This window comes from Moschus berezovskii, chromosome 14 (genome assembly GCF_049115385.1).
Source record: "Moschus berezovskii isolate FMDL1 chromosome 14, NW_MosBer_1.0, whole genome shotgun sequence".
Lineage (NCBI taxonomy): Eukaryota > Metazoa > Chordata > Mammalia > Artiodactyla > Moschidae > Moschus > Moschus berezovskii.
The window spans coordinates 84,859,618-84,885,469 of NC_142473.1; the positions used below are offsets into that span (position 1 = coordinate 84,859,618).

Genomic DNA, 25,852 nt, shown 5'->3' on the forward strand with positions numbered 1-25,852 from the left:
TTATTTTTTTAGAAGTAATTATTTCCTAATTCTTTTGTATTATTTACATTAGTATACTTTTTCAGTCACTTAATGCAAGTTTGTATGGAAAATTGAGTATTTAAAGATGAGATTAAAAGGATTAAACTTTTTCCTTAAATTAGAGCAACTTGTATTTATTGCTTCATCACTTTGCAAAATTTTCAGGAACAAATAAAACCTCTAACTGGAGATAGTTACAGTTTTAAATTTGCATTAATCTGAGTGACTGACATGGGTTGTCCAGGCGTCTCTTCAATGCATCCTTCACGTCTTTGTTCCTTAGGCTGTAAATGAGGGGGTTCAGCATTGGAATCACAAGGGTATAGAAGACTGAGGCCATCTTATCAGTATCTAGTAAGTGGTTGGTCCTTGGCTGCAAATACATGAAGAGGAGAGTCCCATAGAAGACAGTGACAGCCATCATGTGAGAAGCACAGGTGGAAAACGCTTTCTGTCGCCCTTCTGAAGAACGTATCCTCAAAATGGCAAGGATGATGTTGAAGTAGGATGTTAGAACAATAATCATAGAGAAGAACAAATTGGTCCCCGAAAAGGCAAATACTGCTGTTTCTGGAATGTAGGTGTCAGAACAGGACAACGCTAACAAAGGGACATTATCACAGTAGAAATGGTTGATCACATTGGAAGAACAGTAGGACACGGAAAACACACAGGAAGAGACCGTCAGCGCTGTGGTCAGACTGTAGATGTAAGTAAGGGCCGCCAGGAGAAGGCAGATCCGTGGGGAAACCACCGCCAGGTATAGCAGGGGGTTGCAAATAGCCACAGAGCGGTCATAGGCCATGGCAGCCAGCATGAAAATCTCAGCCACAATGAAAACTAAGAATCCACCGAGTTGGGCTGCACATCCATAATAAGATATGGTTTTCTTTGTAAGCAAGAAGTTAACCAACATTTTGGGGGCAATGACAGAAGAATTGCCCAAATTGATGATAGCCAAGTGCTTGAGGAAAAAGTACATGGGGGTTTGAAGCTGAGAGTCCACGCTGGTGAGGATGATGATTCCCAGGTTCCCTGCCAGGGTCAGTCCATAGATGACCAGGAACACACAGAAAAGAGGAATCTGGAGTTCTGGATGGTCAGAGACTCCCATTAGAATGAATTCAATCACTTGAGTGTGATTCCCTGGAGCCATGTATTTTGCTGATTTCCTCTTTTAATGGGGAATAAGGAAAGAGATTAACAGAGGATAAAATCATTTTTTTTCTGTTAGGTGTCAGACTGTTAAATGTTTCATTTAAAATCAGTTTACTTCTGTTCAAAAATACTTAAAAGTCTCAGATCTTCCTTGTTTTCCTATCTTTTCATAAAATTCAGGTATACTAACTTTGCAGAGACCTGTTTCAGGATCTTATAACTATTTGACCAAAATATTAATATATTATTCACTGCAGGATATGGTTTATATTTAGTAAATGCACATTATTTTATCATACCATTACATGTATTACTATGAATTTGAATATATTAATTATATTAGCACATATTTAATGAATATTTAATTAATACAAATTTTATACAAATACACTTGCCTTGGTGTCGGTATTTCCAGTGATTAACAAAAGGTACCTATAAGATGTTGATGAGTTAGAGAAACATCCAGTTATTTTTCCTTAGCTCCTACAGGTCATCACCTCAGACCAGGCCTTGCCATCATTTCTGGGAATTTCCATTTTCCTATGGGGAACACTTTCAGTAACGCAGTTTTATCTTTAATAATCATTACCACTTTTGCTTCAGTTGCCCACAGGCAGTCTTATATTTCAATAATGTTCCTTAGCATCAGGGAGAAATTCCTCTGAATCTTCTTTCCTTTATCTCATTTCCTTTCTTCTGCCAAATAAAACAAACCAGTCCTGTCTTATCATTCTGACTTCTAATTGCTCACTCTTCCCTAATGTTTTATTCTGACAGCCTTTTTTTTTGTTCTTTCCAACATATACCCCTTTTCCTTAAATTGTTTAAAGTCCATTTGGATTTTTAAAAAGTGTACTGTGGGCAGTTTTGATTTTGTGAAAATTTGATCCATTTGTTTATTTATATAGATAATGAGTAGAAAGTTTAACATTACTTAGTATGTAGCATACACTTCCCTGTTATCTCAGATGATAAAGAGTCTGCCTGCAATGCAGGAGACCCAGGTTCAATTCCCTCTGGAGAAGGAAATGGCAACCCACTCCAGGATGCTTGCCTGGAAAATCCCACGGATGGAGAAGACTGACGTGTGTCCATGGGGTCACAAAGAGTTGGACGTGACTGAGTGAGTTCACTCCGTCTTCTTTCTTTGTTTCTATACTCTGTGCCCAGAAGGATGTGAAGTATTTTGAAATAATCATTTCATTATTTTGCAGGAGCGTCCTGGAAGATGGGTATAATTTTTCTTTTTATCTGATGAGACAATTTAGGCTCAGTGAAATTAAGTTACTCAGTGTCTGTATAGGATATCAGTTAATAACATGGTTTTATAATTTTTTTATGTATATTTGTTTGCTTATTTGGTCTATTAGTCTTTTGGTTATTTGTTAGTCCACCAATTATTATCTGTGTGATTTTTACCAGGTAATTGTGTCTTCGTGTTTTATAAATTAAATGAGATATTGTACATGTAAACTCAGCTCTCACAAAGTGGAAATAATGAACCTCACATAACTAGTCGTGCGGCCGTCAGTACTTGCAGCATGCGGGCTCGGTGGTTGGGGCTTGCAGGCTCCAGAGCACGGGCTAAGTAGTTTTGGTTCACGGGCTTAGTTGCAGCATGGCATGTGGATCTTACAGACCAGGAGCTGAACCTGTGTTCCCAGTATTGACAAGCAGATTTTTAACCACTGACACAACCAGGGAAGTCCCTTGAATAACTTTTTAAATGTGGTTTCTTATTTCAGCCCTAGTAACTCATTCTCCCTTACTGGAAATTTTATAGTTGAGATGAAAATATGTGAAACAAATCGCCAGTTCAGGTTCGATGCATGATACAGGAGGCTCGGGGCTGGTGCACCGGGATGAACCAGAGGGATGGGATGGGGAGGGAGGTGGGAGGGGGGTTCAAGATGGGGAACACATGTACACCCGGGGCGGATTCATGTCAATGTATGGCAAAACCAATACAGTAATGTAATTAGCCTCCAATTAAAATAAATAAATTTTTAAAAAAAGAAAATATTAAGTGAATGATAATTTTGCATATTCAAAACACAGGGACAGATGGTATCTAGCTCTACAGTTAAACAAATCCTACAACCTGACTCTCTGACATCTGCCTTTTTCGTTTCTATTAAGAAAGATTCTCTGTTCCATACATCTAATAGGCACCGACTGAGTGGACCTGATGTTGTTGCACCTTCTATGCCAGACTGCTTGCTTTCTACCTCTGCATTTAAAATATGTGCATAAGTAAGCTTTTGATGGGAAACAGTGGCAACGCTCAAAGCAAAATGTTCGTTTGCTCTACATAAAGCAAGTCAGTGCATGTTTCACTAAGAGATAATTTATTCAATAAACTTCCTTAATTTAACAAGAATAAAAAGAGTGCCAACAACAGGAAATACTGTGCAGTCTCAATTTGTGCTGTTAGCTTTTAAAATGGAGACCATGATATGCATCGTGGTCTATTATTGGTTACCACTTATCATAATATAAAGGATGCAAAGCTTTTTCATTAGGTAAGTACTCGTCAGTGAAATAAAATTTCTATAAAAGAGCTCCAGTTTTCATCTATGTATTTACAATCTTGTCTGACTTAGAATCTACTACTGATGATAGCTATTTTAATTTATGAAAAATAGTTTTCTCAAATTTATTTTCAAAATAAACTATTTTGTAGATTTTCTGAAATAACAGATTCTCAGTGAATAAAATTTAAAAACTGTAAATGTTAATCATTTATCTCAAAATGTGAATGAAAAATAACATTGCAAGTTATTTTTTAAATAGATGTTGATGTGATTTCAAGAGTATGTTCCATTGGTCTCTGACTATGGAATTTATCCTAAATGGGTTGTTTTAGGGACAGATGCTGCAACTCAACATGAGCTCTCAGTGTCCACCAGCAACAGAATGACTGCTAACACCAAAACTCTTTCCATCTGAAGGTTCATCACATTGGGCAGCACAGAAAACAGGAAGGGAAGAAAAACTTGTTTTTATCGGCATTAAGTAAGAATAGATTTTATTTGGAGACATAGAGTCTTGTATAGACATAGAGTTTCCTATGCGGTATAGTGTGCCCTCTAATACATCCATCAGTTCTGCAGAAAACATTTCTTTATAAATTACAGTAAAATATAATTCCTTAGTCAGATTTTGTCATTCTGTGCAAAAGATCAGTCTGTTGGAGGAAATGCTGAAAAATACTGCTACACTGTATCACCAGCACTTCCACTGTGCAATCATTCAGCAGGTAGAGAAGTGAATGACTTGAAAAGAGAACAAAGTGGATATGACTTCAATTAAGATCGCAGTTTTTTTCTCCCCTTGGCCATGCTCTGAAAAGTATGCAGGATAGATATGACTCCCCCAAACACGAATTGGACCCATGCCTTCTGCACTGCAGTGTGGAATCTTAACTACTGGACAAGTGCCAGTTCTGATTTGAATTGATTACGTTTTCAATACCCTTGCTTGTCTCTTCCAGAATTTGTAATAAACAAGATTTTTAAATCTTCCTACCTGAAAAGAGAGGTCTGCTGAGACCCGCTCCTGAGGCCTTGGTATGCAGTGCACTAACTGGCTTGTGTCCTGTGCTCGGTGGCTTCAGTCATGTCTGATTCTTTGTGACTGGAGACTGTGACCTGCCAGGCTGCTCTGTCTGTGGCATTTTCCAGGCAAGAAAAATGGAGTGGGTTGCAATGCCTTCCTCCCGGGGATCTTCACAACCCAGGGATAGAACCTGCATCTCCTGTGTCTCCTCCCTGGCAGGAGAATTCTTTCCTGTTGAGCCACAAGTGACTGAATTATACAAGATTCTGAAGTCCCTGAAGACCTTCATAATGAAATCTCTGTTCATGGCCCAGTTCCTGAACAGGGGAACCAGAATCCCCTGGCTCAGGCCAGATTCCCCAGGGAAAGAATGACAAACTGAATATTCATTAGTCAAGTCTCTGTGCAAAACTGTCCCCCAGAGTGAAAATTGGAGACAGCTTAGGGGCACGCTTGAATAACCACATTCAATGACTTTCACACACAGTGATTCCATCCTTTGACTGGTTTGAAATGTACCATCTTCTGACATTTTCTGAGAGTGTTGCCTCTGGCCCTGGGATGGAGAAAATCCAATGGCTAGAAAGCACAGAATTCTGATCCCAACGTTCTACTTAATGTGAATATTGGAAGTAGAACCAACTGGAAAGACTCTATTTTGGTGTCAAGAATAAACCCTGCTGTATTTGCTGCATATATATATATATATATATATATATATATAAAGAGAATTTCAGCATAAAGTCAAAATGGGAATGGTTGTCAAGACAGTGAATATCAGTTTTTTAACTGAAATTCTTACAGTAGCTCTCATACATGTTATTGCTGCTGTTCAGTTAACTACTTCTTTTACAGCTTTTCACTTTCATTGGTGCTTTATTTGACAACTTGATCTCCCATTTTAGCCTGCTCTTTATTGTATAAGAGGTATTTTTTATCACAGAACCACAAAATTTCACTTTCAAACTATTTATAAGAAGCACACACATATAAATAAGCAGAAAAATGACATTATGGACACTATAATTTGATCACTCACATTAAACCATAGTTTTATCTTACTGGGTTCATTATTTTAAAGTAACACATAGTTACATGTGAAGAAGGAAATGGCAACCCACTCCAGTGTTCTTGCCTAGAGAATCCTGTGGACAGAGGAGCCTTGTGGGCTTCTGTCCATGGGGTCACACAGAGTCAGACATGACTGCAGCGACTTAGCATGCATGTATGCATTGGAGAAGGAAACGGCAACCCACTCCAGTGTTCTTGCCTGGAGAATCCCAGGGATGGAGGAGCCTGGTGGGCTGCTGTCTATGGGGTCACACAGAGTCGGACACGACTGAAGTGACTTAGCAGCAGCAACAATTACATGTAAGCCTAACTTCCATCAGTCCAGCCTCTCTCAATCTCATTCCATCCACCTCATCTAGAGGAAATAACTATTGACTAATACAACATGTCCGACTCTTTTGCACTGAAGAGGATTCTTTACCACTGAGCCACCAGGAAAGCACTATATACATATGTGAAAAGTGAAGTCGCTCAGTCGGGTCCGACTCTTTGCAACCCCATGGACTGTAGCCTACCAAGCTCTTCCATCCATGGGATTTTCCAGGCAAGTGTACTGGAGTGGGCTGCCATTCCCTCCTGCAGGGAATCTTTCTGACCCAGGGATCGAACCCAGGTCTCCTGTATTGCAGGCAGACGCTTTACCGTCTGAGCCCTCAGGGAAGCCCCATATCCATATTACATATATACATATATATAATTGCTAGTTATGTGGTTTTAAAATTGATGTGAGTGAATTTAAGTTATTTATATATTTTTGTGATTGGTTATATACATATGCAGTTGTATGCATCTATATATATGTAGCCTGTGATTGGTGTTACATATATGTATGTATATGTATGCCTTTTTCTTGCTCAACCTTAAAAGTTTGAGATTAACTCTCTTGATTGTTATGGATTTGATTCACACATTTGAGCTACATAGACATTGTAGTTCCTTTTGAATAGTCTTTATTACAGATAATGATGCAGGTCGCGTATTTCTATTCCTCCTGTTACCCATACATAATAACATGTCTAGTCTATGTACTTGGATAATACTTGAAAATTATTAGGTCATGGTGTATAAATACTTTTACATATAATAGATACATCGGAGATGTTTCATAGTGATTCTGTCAGTTTATATATTGAGGAAATTGGGGGATCATTTATTTACTAACACCTGTAGCCCTGGTAAGGTAAACTCCGGGAGTTGGTGATGGACAGGGAGGCCTGGTGTGGTGCAGTCCACGGGGTCGCAAAGAGTTGGACAAGACAGTTGACTGAACTGAACTGAACTGTACTGTAGCCCTGGTGGCTCAGTGGTAAAGAATCCACCAGCCAATGCAGGAGACTTGGTTTCAGTCCCTGGATTGGAAATAGCCCCTGGAGAAAGAAAATGGCAATGTACTCCAGTATTTTTGCCTGGAAAACTCCATAGGCAGAAGAGACTGGGAGACTACAGTCTATGGGATCGCAGTAGAGTCAGATATGACTTTGCTACTAAACAACAACAAGAACAACACCTCTAACAGCTTTTTATAATGTCATGTAAGTTAAACTTTGCTAGCTGAAAGGAGGCAATGGTATATGGTTGTAGTTTAATTATGAAATCTAAAAATGAATTACAGGATGTCTGCATGCAAATTTATGAAGCTCTTAATAATTAATTCTGTTGTAGCTGCAGAATAAGAGACGCTGTAGTTCTTTCCTCGTTCCTAACTTTCCCAGGTATTGTCAGACCTTGCTTCATGACTATGTCCTGTGTTTCATGTGTCCCCTAACCACCAACATGGTTTTGCTATAATGGTTTGGACATGAATGTTTTGGAACCACTTGAGCACTCAAGTAAGCATAACTTCGAATTACAGGTGACAATGTCCCACAGGGTAAGCTTTGACTAATAAAAATGAGAGCGGGCAGACAAATTCCTTTTTCTATCTTGCTTCCTTGAAAACTGGTGCTTGGTTGATGTGCTTTCCTATTTGCTTCAACAAATTTTTTGTGAAAAAATATATTTTTTATTAGGTTTCATTACTCCTGCAAGCTTTATTTTTTGTGATATAAATTTGGTTAGATGCAAGACATCAATGAGTTCAGAAGGGTTGATAACTTAATAGGTAAAATGCTGCAAAAAATAATAAAACTTTTAGTAGCCAAACAAAATGTCAACATGTCCATGGCAAGGAAGATAATCTGACTCTTAACAACCATCCAAGAATGGATTCCAACATAAATCCACCTTAACTATCAGGATGTTTCTTTCTTGTTAAAAAATTATAAAAATATTTTTAACACATTTACTTTATTTTGGATTGTATTTATTTTCAAATTATTGTGTATTACTTACATTAGTATGTTTTCTCTGAACTTCATTAATGGCTTTTAAAATAGGGAAAATTGGGTACTTGAAGTTGGAATGAAAATGATTAAGCTTTCTATATTGATATTAATGGAATTTTTAACAATTTACTTCCTCTTCACTTAGCAGGACTTAATTCTTAAATGAAGACAGCTGTAGTTTTAAATTTGCATTAATCTGAGTGACTCCCATGGGTTGTCCAGGCGTCTCTTCAATGCATCCTTCACGTCTCTGTTAGGCTGTAAATGAGGGGGTTCAGCATTGGAATCACAAGGGTATAGAAGACCGAGGCCATCTTATCAGTATCTAAAGAGTGGTTGGTCCTTGGCTGCAAATACATAAAGAGGAGAGTCCCATAGAAGACAGTGACAGCCATCATGTGAGAAGCACAGGTGGAAAACGCTTTCTGTCGCCCTTCTGAAGAACGTATCCTCAAAATGGCAAGGATGATGTTGAAGTAGGATGTTAGAACAATAATCATAGAGAAGAACAAATTGGTCCCCGAAAAGGCAAATACTGCTGTTTCTGGAATGTAGGTGTCAGAACAGGACAACGCTAACAAAGGGACATTATCACAGTAGAAATGGTTGATCACATTGGATGAACAGTAGGACATGGAAAACACACAGGAAGAGACCGTCAGTGCTGTGGTCAGACTGTAGATGTAAGTAAGGGCCGCCAGGAGAAGGCAGATCCATGGGGAAACCACCACCAGGTATAGCTGCTGCTGCTAAGTCACTTCAGTCGTGTCCGACTCTGTGTGACCCCATAGACGGCAGCCCACCAGGCTCCCTCATCCCTGGGATTCTCCAGGCAAGAACACTGGAGTGGGTTGCCATTTCCTTCTCCAATGTGTGAAAGTGGAAAGTGAAAGTGAAGTCGCTCAGTCGTGTCCGACCCTTAGCGACCCCACGGACTGCAGCCTACCAGGCTCCTCCACCCATGGGATTTTCTAGGCAATAGTACTGGAGTGGCTTGCCTTTGCCTTCTCTGCCAGGTATAGCAGGGGGTTGCAAATAGCCACAGAGCGGTCATAGGCCATGGCAGCCAGCATGAAAATCTCAGCCACAATGAAAACTAAGAATCCACCGAGTTGGGCTGCACATCCATATAAGATATGGTTTTCTTTGTAAGCAAGAAGTTAACCAACATTTTGGGGGCAATGACAGAAGAATTGCCCAAATTGATGATAGCCAAGTGCTTGAGGAAAAAGTACATGGGGGTTTGAAGCTGAGAGTCCACGCTGGTGAGGATGATGATTCCCAGGTTCCCTGCCAGGGTCAGTCCATAGATGACCAGGAACACACAGAAAAGAGGAATCTGGAGTTCTGGACGGTCAGAGACTCCCATTAGAATGAATTCAGTCACTTGAGTGTGATTCCCTGGAGCCATGTATTTTTCTGATTTGGGCTTAGTGGGGAAAATGGAAAATGATTAATAGACTGTAAAGTGGTCTCTGTGTTTGATGTATGCCATATTGCTAACTATTTCACTTAAAATCAGTTCACTGCTGTTGTCAAACACTTAATAGTTTCAGAACTTTCTTAATTGTCTTTTCTCTTCATCTTTTCATCAAATTCACCAATACAAACTCTACAGAGTTCCATTTCAGGATCTTAGAACTGTTTGACCAAGCAATTAATGTATTTATGTACTATAGGATATGATTTTTATTGGATTCAGTTCAGTTCAGTTCAGTCACTCAGTGGTGTCTGACTCTCCGCGACCCCGATAAACATACATAAATTGCATGATGAGATGTATTTATATTTACATGCATATGTAAATTATATTAATGTCTTATGCAAATGTGCTGCAAATATATGTATGTTGGAGAAGGAAATGGCACTCCAGTAACCTCACCTGGAGAATCCGTGGACAGAGGAGCCTGGCAGTTTACAGTCCATAGTGTCGCAGAGTTGGTCATGACTGAAGTGACTTAGCGCGTGTGAAAATACACGGCATCCATATGTGAGGTACTTATTTATATCCACACACATGTCTCTCGGTGTGTTTGTGTCTCTTGAGATAAAAGAGGTATCTATAAGAAGTTGATGAGCTCGAGTGACGTCTAGTTATATTTTTCTCAGCTGCTACAGGCCTTCTTGCCCTCTCATGCATTGTCATCATACTGGTTATTTTACTATTTCTGTGGAAAACTTATTCAATAGCCTGTGTTTTCCTTAACAATAATTACAATACTCCTTGGATTCAGCTGCCCACAAGCAAATTTACACTTTGCTACTGTTCATTCTTAGTACATTCAGACATTCTGAATCTGCTTTCTGAAAATCACATTTCCTTTCTTTTGTAAAATAAATTGCTCTTATCTCATCTCTGTCTTTTAGCAGCTCAGACTTCTTATTTTGTTCTGGCAACCCTTTCTTTCTTTTCCTATTTAAAGAAAAGCTGTATGTTTTTCCTTTAAATAACTTAAGGCCCTTTTTTATTTTTTTACATAAATAATGCATAGTTTTGATTTGTTCAAGGTTGATCGGTTTGTTTGCTTCTATACAGAAATCATAGAGTTTAACATTATTTATAGTACTGTAGTCCACGCCCAGCACATACAGAGGCACTTTGAATAATGATTTCTTTGTTCTGCAAGAGTGTCCCAGAATGTGTGTATAATTAATTATTTCTATGTCTGATGAGATAATTTAGGCTCAGTGAGATTCAGTTACTCAAAGAGCCTCTTATGTGTGTATGTGTGTGTGTGCGTGCGTGCATGTGTGTTCAGTTGCTCAGTGGTGTCCAGATCTTTGCGACTCTATGGACAGCAGCCCACCAGGCTTCTCTGTCAGTGGGACTTTCCTGGTGTAAATACTGGAGTAGGTTGCCATTTCCGCCTCCAGGGGATCTTTTCAACCCAGGGAACAGAACCTGTATATCCTGAGTCTCCAGCATTGCAGGCGGATTCTTTACCAGTGAGCCACCAGGGAAGTCCAAGAGCCTTTACAGGATATTTATCAGTATCATGTTTTTATGATATTTTGGGTGTGATTTTGTTTGTTTAGTTGGTGGTTAGTAGTACACCAACTAATGAAAAAGTAAAAGTCACTCAGTCACAACCAACTCTTTGCGACCCCATGGACTGCAGCCTGCCAGGATCATCTCTCCAAGTAATTCCCCAGGCAAGAATACTGGAGTGAGTAGCCTTTCCCTTCTCCGCTGCGTTGGCAGGCAGATTCATTACCACTGCGCCACTTGGGAAGTGCCTTAGGATATCTATTCCATACATCAACCTGAACCCAGGTCTCCCACATTGTAGGTGGATTATTTACCATCTGAGCTAACAGGGAAGCACTTCACTAATAGCCATATGATTTTTCCAGGTATTTATAGTCTTGTGTGGTATGGATTAAATGAGATATTGTACATTTATATGTTATTTAGCACATAGACTTGTGACAATGAAAGCAAAATAATTTGTACCAGAAGTTAATTGATATTAACATGTTTTGAATGATTTTTTAAATGTGGTTTATTATTTCTATTTCAGTGACTTATTCTACCTTACTGAGAGTTTTCATAGTTGAGATAGAAATAGCAAGTGAATTATAATTTTGCATATACAAAATACTGGGACACATGATATCTAACTATATATTTAGCAACAACAGCAACAACAAAAACCCAATGTACTCTCCCACAAGCTGATTCCCTCTTAAATCAGTGGTGTTTTTTTTGTTGTTGATTGCTTCTCTTGTGAATACCTATCCTGCATCCGCTGTGTTGGCAGGCAGATTCATTACCACTGCGCCACTTGGGAAATGCCTCAGGATATCTATTCCATACATTAACTCTATGTTTGATGAGCTGATCCAATGGCGTTGCAACAACTGTCCCTTATTTCTTGCCTTCTAACACTGCATCTAGTTCAATGTATGATATAGGATGCTCGGGGCTGGTGCACTGGGATGAATCAGAGGGATGGATGGGGAGGGAGGTGGGAGGGGGGTTCAAGATGGGGAACATATGGACACCCGGGACAGATTCATGTCAGTGTATGGCAAAACCAATACAATAATGTAAAGTAATTAGCCTCCAATTAAAATAAATAAATTAAATAAAAAGAACCTTAAGGATTAAAAAAATAAGAGAGTGATGCATAAGTAAGCTCCTGATGGAAAGCACAGTGGCAGCACTCACTCTAATCAAAGTATTTGTTTGCTATAAATAAAGCAAATCCGTGCATGTTTCACTCAGAGACAACATATATAAGTCTATTAATTTAACAAGAAAAAAGGCTTTAACAACAATCATTGTCTACTCTGAATGTGTGTAATCAGCTTTTTAAAAGGAGAGCATTTTTACATAGGAGAGAACTACATAAGGAGAGAATCTTATATTTCAAAGACACTTAGGTTTCTTCTCTAGTGTAATGTGTCCTCTAAAATATCCACCAGTTTCGCCAGTTCTATGGCAGAAAACATTCCCATATAGTTCAAAGTAAAATATACTTAATGGACTATTCATTATTCTGTACAAATGCTCAGAGTTTAATATATCAATAGGGGTTAGTTGTTCAGTCGTGTCCAACTCTCTGATCCCATGGACTGTAGACCGCCAGGCTTGTCTGTCCATGGGGTTCTCCAGAAAAGAATACTGGAGTAGGTTGCCATTTCCTTCTCCATCATCTATCAAAAGGGTTTTAAAAATCATTATATTTATATGTATCGCCATCACTTCCATTTAGCAATCATTGGGCAGAGACGTGAGTGACTTGGCAAGAGAATGGAACAGATATCATCAGTTCTGAGTTTAATTTGAACTGATGAAATTTCCAGTATCCTTGCTTTCTTCTTCTGGAATTTGAAATAAATAAGGTATTTGATTTACCTACCTGAGCAGAGTGATCCGCCTAGACCTCCTCCGGAGGCCTTTGCATGAATTGTGCTAATTGGTTTATACAAGTGCTTGAAGTCTCTGAAGACCTTCACACTGAAATCTGTGTCATGGCCCTAGTCTCTAAACAGGAGAATCAAAATTCCCAGTACAGATCAGGTCCCCCAGGGAAGTAAAGAAAAACTGAATGTTTATTAGTTAAGCCTCTACGCACAAATGTCACGCAAGGTGCAAATCTGTAGATAGCCAGGGAGTATTCTAGAAAACCATTGATTAACTGTTGCATCCATTGATTCCACCCTTTTTTGTTTTGAATTTTACCCCTACATTGTTTGGAAGTGTTGCCTCTGGCTCTTGAATGGAGAAAAGCACAGGATTCTGGCTCCAATGTTGAATTTTAATATACATATTGAAAATAGAACCAAATGTAAAGCCTCCATTCTTGTGTCAAGATAAACCCTGGTGTATTTACAACAAGAACCAGACGATGTACAACATAAAAGCAAAAATCTTGCTATGTGTGCTTACTTACTTCCATTTTTACAATTATGAATGTAAAAAGGCATTTCAAGCACCTTGTAGCAAAGCTAGCATGTAGTTGTATACTTTTCACAATAACAGTTCAATATTGAAAGAGCTACATTTATTTATATCTGTGGATTTTAAAATATGAAAACATGATAAAGAATGTAACAAAAAATAAACTGTAAAATAAACCACTTTCGTTGACATGGTATTTTAACATGATTAATTTAGCCAACAACTGAATGTAACAACTTGTAATGTAATCCCATTTTAGGGATAAATTTTTAGCTTAGACTCTATTTAAGGAGGTAGCCCTATTGAAACTAAATCAGGTGGCCAAAGTATTGGAGCTTCAGCTTCAGAATCAGTCCTTCCAATGAATATTCAGGGCTGCTGTCCTTTAGGATTGACTGGCTTAATCTCCTTGCTGTCTGGGGGACTCTCAAGAGTCTTCTACAACTTATTTAAATGCATGCAAACATTCGATTCTCACACAGTGAATTGCTAGGTTTCAGTGTCGTAGCTCATGTTAATACCTTCCTTTTCATGTGACTCTTGTGCTTGGAGAAAAAGTGTTGATTCCAATAACAGGCCAATGTTTTAAAGTGTCCTAACATTTCAGAGATACTCATTGTGGGATTAATAGAGTAATTTTGTGATTGTCAAATTATCATCTATTCGTCTTTCACTGCTTTCTTTATTTTAGCTTGTTTATTGCTGTTTCTATGCTTTATTTCAGGAAGTATTTTGGAGGATATTCTGGCTTATTAATGAGAATTTTCTTCTGCCTGATGCATAATTTTCATTCAATTTTTTAATGACTTTATAAAGAGAAGTAATAGGTTCACAGCAAAATTAAGAGGGAGGTACAGATATTTTACATGCATGCCCATTATTAATATTCTCCATCAAAGTGGTCTATTTTTTACATTTGATAAGCCCACATTGACACATCATAATCACTCAAAGTCCATTGTTTACATTAGACTTCACTCTTGGGGCTGTATGTCCTATGAGTTTCAAAAACACATATAATGACATTAATCCATCATCATATTCTTATATAGAATTGTTTCAATGCCCTAAAAGTGCTCTGTGCTCTGTTTCTTTATCCTCCTGCTCCCAAACCTTTGGCAACCACTGATAATTTTATTCCTTGTGTTCTCTCATGGTCATGTTTTTCTTCTTTAATCATAATCTAACAGGTGTGAGGTGATATGCAATTGCACTTTTGATTTGCATTTGATAAAATTTCTGTACTATCCAAGGCAATAAAAAATTTAATGCAATGCTTATCAAATAACATTGGTATTTTTTAAAATAGAAAAAAAAAACATTCTAAATTTATGTGATGCCAAAGAAGATTTCAAATATCCAAAGAAATCTTGTGCTAAAGTACAAAGCTGGTGTCATCACGCATCTTGGTTTCAAAAATGTATTACAAAGCTACAGTACTTGAACCATACAGCACTGCTATAAAAACAGACGTATAGACCAATGGATCAGAATAAGGAGCTCACAAATCAATTCACATGTATTTCGTCAACTGATCTTCAACGAGGCTGTCGACAAAAGCCAGTGGGAAAAGGACAATGACTTCAACAAGCTGTGTTGGCAAAGCTGGATATGCACATGCAAATCAACAAAACTCAACCCTCAGCTTAAACCATGAACAAAAGTCGACTTAAAGACTTAAACGCAATACATGACACTATAAAACTCTTGGAAGAAATATAAAGGAAAAGCCTCATGACAGTAGATTGGTGATAATTTAATAGATCACAAGACCAGGCCCAAAAGAAAAATTAGATAAGTGTGGATCAGTTCAGTTCAGTTCAGTCGCTCAGTCGTGTCCGACTCTTTGCGACCCCACGAATCACAGCACGCCAGGCCTCCCTGTCCAGCACCAACTCCCGGAGTTCACTCAAACTCATGTCCATCAAGTTGGTGATGCCATCCATCCATCTCATTCTCTGTCGTCCCCGTCTCCTCCCACCCCTAATCCCTCCCAGCATCAGGGTCTTTTCCAGTGAGTCAACTCGTCGCATGAGGTGGCCAAAGTATTGGAGTTTCAGCTTCAACATCAGTCCTTCCAAACAACACCCAGGACTGATCTCCTTTAGAATGGACTGGTTGGATCTCCTTGCAGTCCAAGGGACTCTCAAGAGTCTTCTCCAGCACCACAGTTCAAAAGCATCAATTCTTCGGTGATCAGCTTTCTTCACAGTCCAACTCTCATATCCATACATGACCACGGGAAAAACCATAGCCTTGACTAGACGGACCTTGATTGGCAAAGTAATGTCTCTGCTTTTTAATATGCTATCTAGGTTGGTCATAACTTTCCTTCCAAGGAGTAAGCGTCTTTTAATTTCCTGGCTGCAATCAGCATCTAAGTGTGGATACATCACACTAAAAGTGTGTATAGCAAAGAAAACAATCAACAGAGTAAGGGAGGCCTCCTACAGAATGTGAGAAAATGCTTGCAAACCACTCGAATAGAATCTTCTCCAAGGAAGACACACAAATGGACAACAGGTTAGTATGAAAAAGTACATAAAACCACTAGTTATTAGGGAAATACAAATATAAAGCATTATTATAAATCAGAGGCTGAATGACTCTATTTATTCAACAAATATTACTAGGTCATGAATTATTCCAAGACTATTTTCTTTTTATTGAGTGAATCATCATGTTGCTATTTTGAACCAGATCATAATTGGAGTGTATTCCCCTTGGGGACTCTCCTGTGGTTTGATCAGCAGTTGAGGAGGCAGATATAAGCAGTTTGAGTTAATTACATTCAGAGTATATCAAAACCTGCTTTTGCCAGTCCACAGGTAAGAGAAACTTTCAGGCATTTGCTGAGTACTTTAGGAGTTTGGACCTAACAATAGCAGATATGTTGTATAACCCTTTCATTAATACCTGTTGTCTCTCGTATAGATGAATAAATACAGCAAGGAAAATAAAGTATTACATTTTTGTTGGTTAATTATTGCTGTCATAGTTTAGTTACAATTTTTCACAAGTGACTTTACTTGTGATTCAGATTATCCAGCTGATAATTCACTGGATCCACAGTAAAAAAAAATACCTAAACAAGTATAATAATTTGGAAAGAAACGTGTGTGCTTTTTTTTTTTTTTTACCAGAAAAATTCTTTCCATTTTCACCACAGGTCTTGAGACAGCTGAAAATCAAAGACTTTAGATATCCAAAAGTAATAAATATGACTGATTATTTAGTAAAAGAAAAAACACAATGTAATGCAAAATAATGGAGAAATACATTTGAATAAAAGATGTTGTCATATAATAATTTAATGATGGCCCATCATCTTAAAAAAAAACTTCATTATTCTTTTGGATACACCTAAGAAGGGCTAAAAGAGTTAGAAAGAATTTTGGAATAGCTCATAAAATATTACAGTCTGAGAGGCTGCTACTCTGTTCAGTTCAGTTCAGTTCAGTCTCTCAGTCGTGTCCGACTCTCTGCGACCCCATGAATCACAGCACGCCAGGCCTCCCTGTCCATCACCAACTCCCGGAGTTCACTCAAACTCATGTCCATCGAGTCAGTGATGCCATTCAGCCATCTCATTCTCTGTCATCCCCGTCTCCTCCCACCCCCAAATCCTCCCAGCATCAGACTCTTTTCCATTGAGTCAATTCATTGCATGAGGTGGCCAAAGTAGGACCAGCCTAATTTAGCATTTTCGATTTAACATCATTTTGAATATTCAGTTTTATTAGTGCATTTTATGTTAAATATTTTTAAATCAATTTTGATTTACTCCACTATGTAAAATCAATATTAATGTTTCATTCTATAGCTAAACAAATTATAGCAAATCATTTTACACAGTTCCTGAAAGTAACTAGATTGCTGATACCCTATTCCAGGTATCTGCACCTGATACACTAGATCATGTTATTGATTGACAGAAGGAAATTGATTTTAGCCAATGATTTGGTGTTTTAAGCTAATTTAATATGGAAACAGCTAATAGAATTCAGTGGCAAATTAGCTGGTTTATCTAACGGATTTAGATGGCATGAATTTAGCCCGTGAGTGAATACACATATTTTCCCATTTGAGTCTTCAGTGAGTGGCATGAACTCTTGACCCACAGTTCTGAACTACACCTGGGAAATTGTACTCTGGCAAAAAATAAATATGAGGACACAAATCCCATTCCATTGAGTCACAATGTTGTTCATTCTTTTGGTAGGAAATGAGCTGCAATTTTTTGAAGATCTTTGAGTTTGTTCATGAGGTATCAAGATGAAGAATGTCACCCAAGTAACGTCCTTTTTACTGAAAGGCTTCACAGACCATCGTGAACTGCAAGTCATCTTATTCTTCCTGTTTCTGGCAATTTACCTCTTCACGCTGATTGGAAATTTAGGACTGGTTGTGTTGGTCACTGGGGATGGCCGGCTCCACAACCCCATGTACTATTTTCTGAGTGTGCTTTCATCTGTGGACGCCTGCTATTCCTCAGTAATCACCCCCAGAATGTTAGTAGGTTTTATGTCAAAGAACAAAGCCATTTCTTTCCTTGAGTGTGCAGCACAGATGTTTCTTGCTGTTACTTTTGGGACCACAGAATGCTTTCTTCTGGCTGCAATGGCTTATGATCGCTATGCGGCCATCTACGACCCCCTCCGGTATTCAGTCAGCATGGCGCCCAGAGTCTACGTGAAGAGATGAAGAGAGTGTTTGGAAAAATGCTTTATCAATAAAGTATATGTTCACAGTAAGAATTAACCAAAAATATACCATAATGCCAAAAAGATATGATGAAATTGATTTGTTTTACCTTATTAATGTATATCTCTTCTTCTGGGATATTTTAATATAAACATCATACCTAACCCTCTATCTAAGTTATTTTTATATGCAGAAAAATCATATCATCCATTTGTGCCTTAATATTATCCTATTGATAGAGGTGCCCCAACACACACACTCACACACACAGGCACACACACCTATACACATTTGTATGTAAAAGCATGCTGATTGATATAACACAAACACACACAGGCATATGTAGATGCAACTTTTCTTTAGCATATTATGTATTCTTCTCTTCTTTCATCTTGATATAACTTGAATGTATAGTCCCCAATATTCACAATTGTTATTAACATTATATGTGACTAGCTTGATTTAATACCAGCTAATCAATAGCAAAACCATAGTTCATATGATCCCATACCATGGAGTCACTGGTATCTGAATTCATTTCAAAGCATTCTGATCTATCCTTAGATTTATTCATTGGCAGCTATCTAATCCCAGTCTGTGATATGGGACCATAGATAACATGTTCAGATTCCTGGTGTTAACTACCATGCTGATTGGTAAGGATGCATTTCTTCCATTTTTGTTATTTCATTCAGAGCTTGAGCGCTAAACAAATCTTCAATTTCTCACAGAAAATGCAGTCCAGGCATTGACATCTATCAAGATCACACATTAAAAAAAGACAAACACAGTTCAGAGAGTAGTGTATAACTGGCCTGTGTATTTGGCTCTTTCCACAGCTGAGCCCCAATCCACCTTGATGGATTTGATTACAGGTCTGGCGCTGACTCAGATTTTAGCTCTCTTTTCCTTGGAACCTTTCAACTCTGATATGCCCCTGCAGAAACCCCCACTCCTCATGCTCAGGCCCAAGAACCTCGTTACAGAAGGATCTCTCCTACATGCATGTTGAAGCCTTGTTTCCAACAGACCTCATTTTCATTGCGAGGACGTGTCCTTCAGAGATAACTTTAAGATGGAGTGTTCTCCTCTCCTGCTTTTGCTCATTTGTATTTATTAACTTTTAATCACAGTTTTTCAAAAACTCATTCTTTTCATAAAGGAGCATCCTTATTTTTAAATCCAAGACAATCGTCTGAGATTTAGAGTCCAACCTAATGATACTTCTCTGAATTTGGATTTAAATTATAATCCAATGGTTCTTGTGCAGAACCTCTCACCTATATTACCTGTATTTGAAAGTGCTGGTAGCTCAGTTGTCTCCATCTCTTTGCGACCCCCTGGACTATAGACTGCCAGGCTCCTCTGTCCATGGAATTTTCCAGACAAGAATACTGGAGTGGGTTGCCATTGCCTACTTTAGGGGGTCTCCCTGACCCAGGGATTGAACCTGGGTCTCCTGCACTCCAGGCAGGTTCTTCTTCACCGTTTGAGCCATCAGGGAAGCCCTTATTGTACTTATTCCTATGCAATGTCTCTGCTCTTATTTCTCCTGTTGGGGTACTCTCCTCACTGCTATTCATATGGTTTCTTCTACTAAATGTCAAAACTAAGTCATGTTCCCTGATATTAGTTACAGTTGCATCTCCAAACTATGAAAATATATTGTTGAATAGTGTGCCTGTATGCGTGTGTGTGTATCATTCAGCATTGAAGAGATTCTTAAACATAATTCAATATCACAAAAATAAATTTTATGCTTTAAAATTGTAGTTTTAAAGAAAAATAAACACTAATATAGGAAAAAACTAGCCATAAACAAGAGAAAATAGACACAGTTATGCATCTGTTAAATTTATAAATAATAGACTAGAAGTACATAGAATTATGGTTTCTCACATGGTGCTATGGTAAAGAATTAGCCTGCCAATGCAGGAGACACTGGAAATGTGGGTCCGATCCCTGATTCAGAAAGATTCCTTAGAGAAGGCAATGGCACCCCACTGCAGTACTCTTGCCTGGAAATTCCCATGGACGGAGGAGCCTGATGAGCTGCAGTCCATGGGGTCGCAAAGAGTCGGATAGGACAGAGAGACTTCACTTTCACTCTTCACTTTCATGCACTGGAGAAGGAAATGGCAACCCACTCCAGTGTTCTTGCCTGGAGAATCCCAGGGACGGGGGAGCCTGGTGGGCTGTCCTCTATGGGGTTGCACAGATCAGACACGACTGAAGCGACTTAGCAGCAGCAAAGGGACATAATCACAACAAAAATGGCTGATCACATTGGATGAACAATATGACATGACAAACACACAGGAAGAGACCGTCAGCGCTGTGGTCAGACTGTAGATGTAAGTAAGGGCCGCCAGGAGAAGGCAGATCCGTGGGGAAACCACCACCAGGTATAGCAGGGGATTGCAAATAGCCACAGAGTGGTCATAGGCCATGGCAGCCAGCATGAAAATCTCAGCCACAATGAAAACTAAGAATCCACATAGCTGGGCTGCACATCCATAATAAGATATGGTTTTCTTTGTAACCAAGAAGTTAACCAACATTTGGGGGGCAATGACAGAAGAACTGCCAAAACTGATGATAGCCAAGTGCTTGAGGAAAAAGTACATGGTGGTTTGAAGCTAAGAGTCCACCGCTGGTGAGGATGACCGTTCCCTGTCAGAGTCAGTCCATATATGACCAGGAACACCCAGAGAAGAGGAATCTGGGGTTCTGGATGATCTGACATCCTGATTAGAATGAATTTAATCACTTGAGTGCAGTTGCCTGGAGCTATCTATATTGCTGATTTCTGCCTAGTGAGGAAAAAAAGCAATAGAGCTACAGAAAAAAATATCTATTTCTGCTTTATTGAACATGCCAAAGCCTTTGACTGTGTGGATAACATCACACTGTGGAAATTTCATAGTGAGATGGGAATACCAGACCACCTGACCTGCCTCCTGAGAAATCTATATGAAGGTCAGGAAGCAACAGTTAGAATTGGACATGGAACAGATTGCTTCCAAATCAAGAAAGGAGTACATCAAGGCTGTATACTCTCACCCTGCTTATTTAACTTATATGCAGAGTACATCATGCGGAATGCTGGGCTGGAAGAAGCACAAGCTGGAATCAAGATTGCTGGGAGAAATATCAATAACCTCAGATATGCAGATGACACCACCCTTATGGCAGAAAGTGAAGAAGAACTAAAGAGCCTCTTGATGAAAGTGAAAGAGGAGACTGAAAAAGTTGGCTTAAAACTCAATATTCAGAAAACTAAGATTATGGCATCTAGTCTCATCACTTAGTGGCAAATAGATGGGAAAACAATGGAAATAAACAGACTTTATTTTGGGGGGCTCCAAAATCACTGCAGATGGTGGCTGTAGCCATGAAATTAAAAGATGTTTATTCCTTGGAAGAAAAGTTATGACCAACCTAGACAGAATATTAAAAAGCAGAGACATTACTTTGTCAACAAAGGTCCGTCTAGTCAAGGCTAAGGTTTTTCCAGTGGTCATGTATGGATGTGAGAGTTGCATTATAAAGAAAGCTGAGCACCAAAGATTGATGCTTTTGAACTGTAGTGTTGGAGAAGATTTGAGAGCCCCTTGGACTGCAAGGAGATCCAACCAGTCCATCGTAAAGGAAATCAGTCCAGAATATTCATTGGAAGGACTGATGCTAAAGCTGAAACTTCCATGCTTGGACACCTGAGGCGAAGAACTGACTCATTTGAAGAGACCCTGATGCTGAGAAAGATTGAAGGTGGGAGAAGGGGACGACAGAGGATGAGATGGTTGGATGGCATCACTGACTCAATGGATATGATTTTGTGTAAACTCTGGGAGTTCATGATGGACAGGGAGGCCTGGCGTGCTGTGATTCACGGGGTCACGGAGAGTCGGACACGACTGAGCGACTGAACTGAACTGAACTGAACTGTTGTCACAGAGCCAGAAACTACTGAACACTCACACACATAACATTGTTAAGATTCTTTAATTATTTTTTAAACAATTTCCATTGTTACTGATGTGTTATTTTGCAACCTGATCTCTCATTTGAAGCTTATTATATATTGTACATGGAGAAGGCAATGGCACCCCACTCCAGTACTCTTGCCTGGAAAATCCCATGGATGGAGGAGCCTGGTAGCCTGCAGTCCATGGCATCGCTAAGAGTCGGACACGACTGATTGACTTCACTTTCACTTTTCACTTTCATGCTTTGGAGAAGGAAATGGCAACCTACTCCAGTGTTCTTGCCTGGAGAATCCCAGGGACGGGGGAGCCTGGTGGGCTTCCGTCTATGGGGTCACACAGAGTCGGACACGACAGAAGCAACTGAGCGGCAGAAGCAGCAGAGGGTTGATTGCAATCTTTGTTTTAAAAAGAGGGTGATGGTGGGATCATTTGGGAGAATGGCATTGAAACTTGTATATTATCACATGCCAAACGAATCACCAGTCCAGGTTCGATGCATGATACAGGATGCTCGGAGCTGGTGCACTGGGATGACCCAGAGGGATGGGATGGGGAGGGAGGTGGGAGGGGGGGTTCAAGATGGGGAACACATGTACACCCAGGTCAGATTCATGTCAATGTATGGCAAAACAAATACAATAATGTAAAGTAATTAGCCTCCAATTAAAATAAGTAAATTAAAACAAAAAGAAAAAAAATCCAGGGAGAAAGGAAATGCATTCATGATGTAAAAGTATTTTCAGCGTATCTTCTGATATTGAGGCATAGAAGAACCTTACCCTCAATTTTATTAACTTTAACTTCTCTGTGAAAATGTGCTTTACAGCTAAATCAGTTTTTCCAGAACACTCTCTTCATCGCCTCTTTTACACCTTTGTTCCTCAAACTATAGATGATGGGATTCAGCATGGGAATGACCATGCTGTAAAATACAGACACAATCATGTCATGATCTGAGGCATAGCTGGGACTTGGCCTCACGTACATGAAGAGGATGGTCCCATGAAAAACAGACACTCCAGTTAGGTGAGAGCCACAAGTAGAAAAGACTTTCCTTCTCCCTTCAGCGGAACGCATCCTCAGAATGGCCAACAGGATGAAGCCATAGGAGATCAGGACAATCAGGATGGTGGCTGTCTCAATAGAGCCCGCCAAGTAGAAGAGTAGAAGCTGGTTTGTGTGAGTGTCAGAGCAAGAAATAGCGAGGAGGGGAGGGATGTCACAGAAGACATGTCTGATCTCCTTGGAGGCGCAGAAGGAGAGGCTGAAAGTAGCCGCTGTGTGGACGGAAGCGTGCAAGATGCCCCCAGCACAGGAAGCAGTGATGAGTGACACGTAGACTCTGGGCGCCATGCTGACTGAATACCGGAGGGGGTCGTAGATGGCCGCATAGCGATCATAAGCCATTGCAGCCAAGAGAAAGCATTCTGTGGTCCCAAAAGTAGTGAAGAGAAACATCTGTGCTGCACACTCAGGCAACAAAATGGTTTTATTTTTTGACATAAAATCTACTAACATTTTTGGTGTAATTACTGAAGAATAGCAGGCATCAATAGATGATAATACACTCAGAAAACAGTACATAGGGTTGTGGAGCCGGGAATCCCCAATGACCAATACAACCGGTCCTAAATTTCCAATCAAAGTAAAGAGATAAATTGCCAGAAACAAGAAGAATAAGATAAACTGTATTGCAGGATTATCTGTGAGACCTTTCATTACAAATATAGTAACTTCAGTAGTATTCTTCATGGTGACTCCTCATGGAACAAATTTAAACAGAAAATTACAATTCAGTTCAGTTCAGTTCAGTAGCTCAGTCGTGTCCGACTCTTTGCGACCCCATGAATCACAGCACGCCAGGCCTCCCTGTCCATCACCAACTCCCGGAGTTCACTCAAACTCATGTTGGTGATGCCATCCAGCCATTTCATTCTCTGTCGTCCCATTCTCCTCCTGCCCCCAATCCTTCCCAGCAGCAGAGTCTTTTCCAGTGAGTCAACTCATCGCATGAGGTGGCCAAAGTATTGGATTTTCAGCTTTAGCAGCAGTCCTTCCAATGAACACCCAGGATTGATCTCCTTTAGAATGGACTGGTTGGATCTCCTTGCAGTCCAAGGGACTCTCAAGAGTCCTCTCCAACACCACAGTTCCAAAGCATCAATTCTTCGGTGATCAGCTTTCTTCACAGTCCAACTCTCACATCCGTACATGACCATGGGAAAAACCATAGCCTTGACTAGACGGACCTTTGTTGGCAAAGTAATGTCTCTGCTTTTTAATACACTATCTAGGTTGGTCATAACTTTCCTTCCAAACAGAAAATTACAATTAATTTATTACAAAATAATGAACATATTGTGACTCAGTAATGTGGCTTAAAGGATTGTGACATATACTCTCATATTTATTTGGGGGATGTTTCATTTCCTAGTTGCTGATCAGGAGACAGTGACAAAGCAGTGAGTCAATGTCCATGCTGCTCACTGGAGAATCAAATGCCAATATTCATGTGTTCACTTACTTCTTGAATCCATGTAATTTATAAAACCATCAGGTTCACTGGTTAATGTGTCACTGCATTCTATTAGCTGTTCTCATACTTAATCACATTAAAACACACCAAGTGATTGAATAAACAATAAGTTCCCCCTGATATACAAACACATAAGATAACATATCGGTGTACAGATCACTGGAACAGAATAGCAGCATTCCCGAACTTTCAGTTATTGTGTAAAATGGCTTTCAATTACTATCTAGTCAACTGCAGAATCAGAACATTAGTATATCTGATAATATTAGAATGATTATGTTTAAATAAGAGTTTGATTCAAAAGATGATTAGCCCCATTATGAGTCTAACATCATTTCAATGATATAGTTCGTTCAAGACAAATAACACGGGATTTAGAAACTGAAAATATTTGTTCACAGGCCAGGTTCATGATGAAAAGCCATGGGCAATGTTAATATTGCTCTTTAAATTTTTCTCTCTTCAAAGTACTAATATATATACATGCTCAAGCAGATAAAATAATACACAGCCAAGGAGATTAATTAAATATGCAAAGCAACAAATATAAATGTGTAAAACAATTTCCTTTAAATATGTCTTGTTTGGTTACACATTTAGGATGACCATGTAACTGAACTTTGATCACCAGATGTATATATTTTTACAACACTAGCAAATACTGGATTATAAAATTAATACTATGACTAATAATTTTAAAATATATGTGATCAGATCCTTGATCCAGATATTCTGTCCCTTATCTACTTGTCATGTATTTGTTTTGTGATTTTTAATACACACCAAAACGTTATTCTGCTAGGAAGAAATGCAATGCATCATAACTTGATTTTGATTTTTATTCCCTATTCAATCTTCATGCCTCTGGTTTATTCTTTAGAGAGTAAGGAAGCTTTGTAAATTTTGTATTCTGATAATACCAACACACACACACACATCACATAATTCTATTTTCTATGTTACAGTGAGTTTAGTGAAAGACTTATGATGTTGAATGTGTGTGTGTGTGTGTGCACTCAGTCATGTCCAGCTCTTTGGGACCTAATGGACTGCAGGTTCCCAGGTTTGTCTCTCCATGGAATTT

The 25,852-nt window shown here is 39.1% G+C and overlaps 2 protein-coding genes and 3 pseudogenes across 2 annotated transcripts; 1 reads left to right on the forward strand and 4 right to left on the reverse strand.

Annotated features, from left to right (window-relative positions):
- Positions 1-215: 215 nt before the first annotated feature.
- On the reverse strand, positions 216-1,177 carry LOC148775761 (olfactory receptor 8J2-like; annotated as a pseudogene).
- A 7,135-nt stretch (positions 1,178-8,312) lies between these two features.
- Positions 8,313-9,543, reverse strand: LOC148775762 (olfactory receptor 8J2-like; annotated as a pseudogene).
- An 8,271-nt stretch (positions 9,544-17,814) lies between these two features.
- LOC148775763 (olfactory receptor 5T18-like) lies at positions 17,815-18,243 on the forward strand. Its single transcript, XM_088843427.1, has one exon. The coding sequence runs from the start codon at positions 17,815-17,817 to the stop codon at positions 18,241-18,243; it is 429 nt and encodes a 142-aa protein (XP_088699553.1).
- Positions 18,244-20,462: 2,219 nt separating this feature from the next.
- Positions 20,463-21,167, reverse strand: LOC148775764 (olfactory receptor 8J2-like; annotated as a pseudogene).
- A 1,896-nt stretch (positions 21,168-23,063) lies between these two features.
- LOC148775765 (olfactory receptor 5T2-like) lies at positions 23,064-24,023 on the reverse strand. Its single transcript, XM_088843583.1, has one exon. It carries the CDS (start codon positions 23,982-23,984, stop codon positions 23,064-23,066), a length of 921 nt encoding a protein of 306 aa, XP_088699709.1. The 5' UTR covers positions 23,985-24,023.
- Between the last annotated feature and the right edge of the window lie 1,829 nt (positions 24,024-25,852).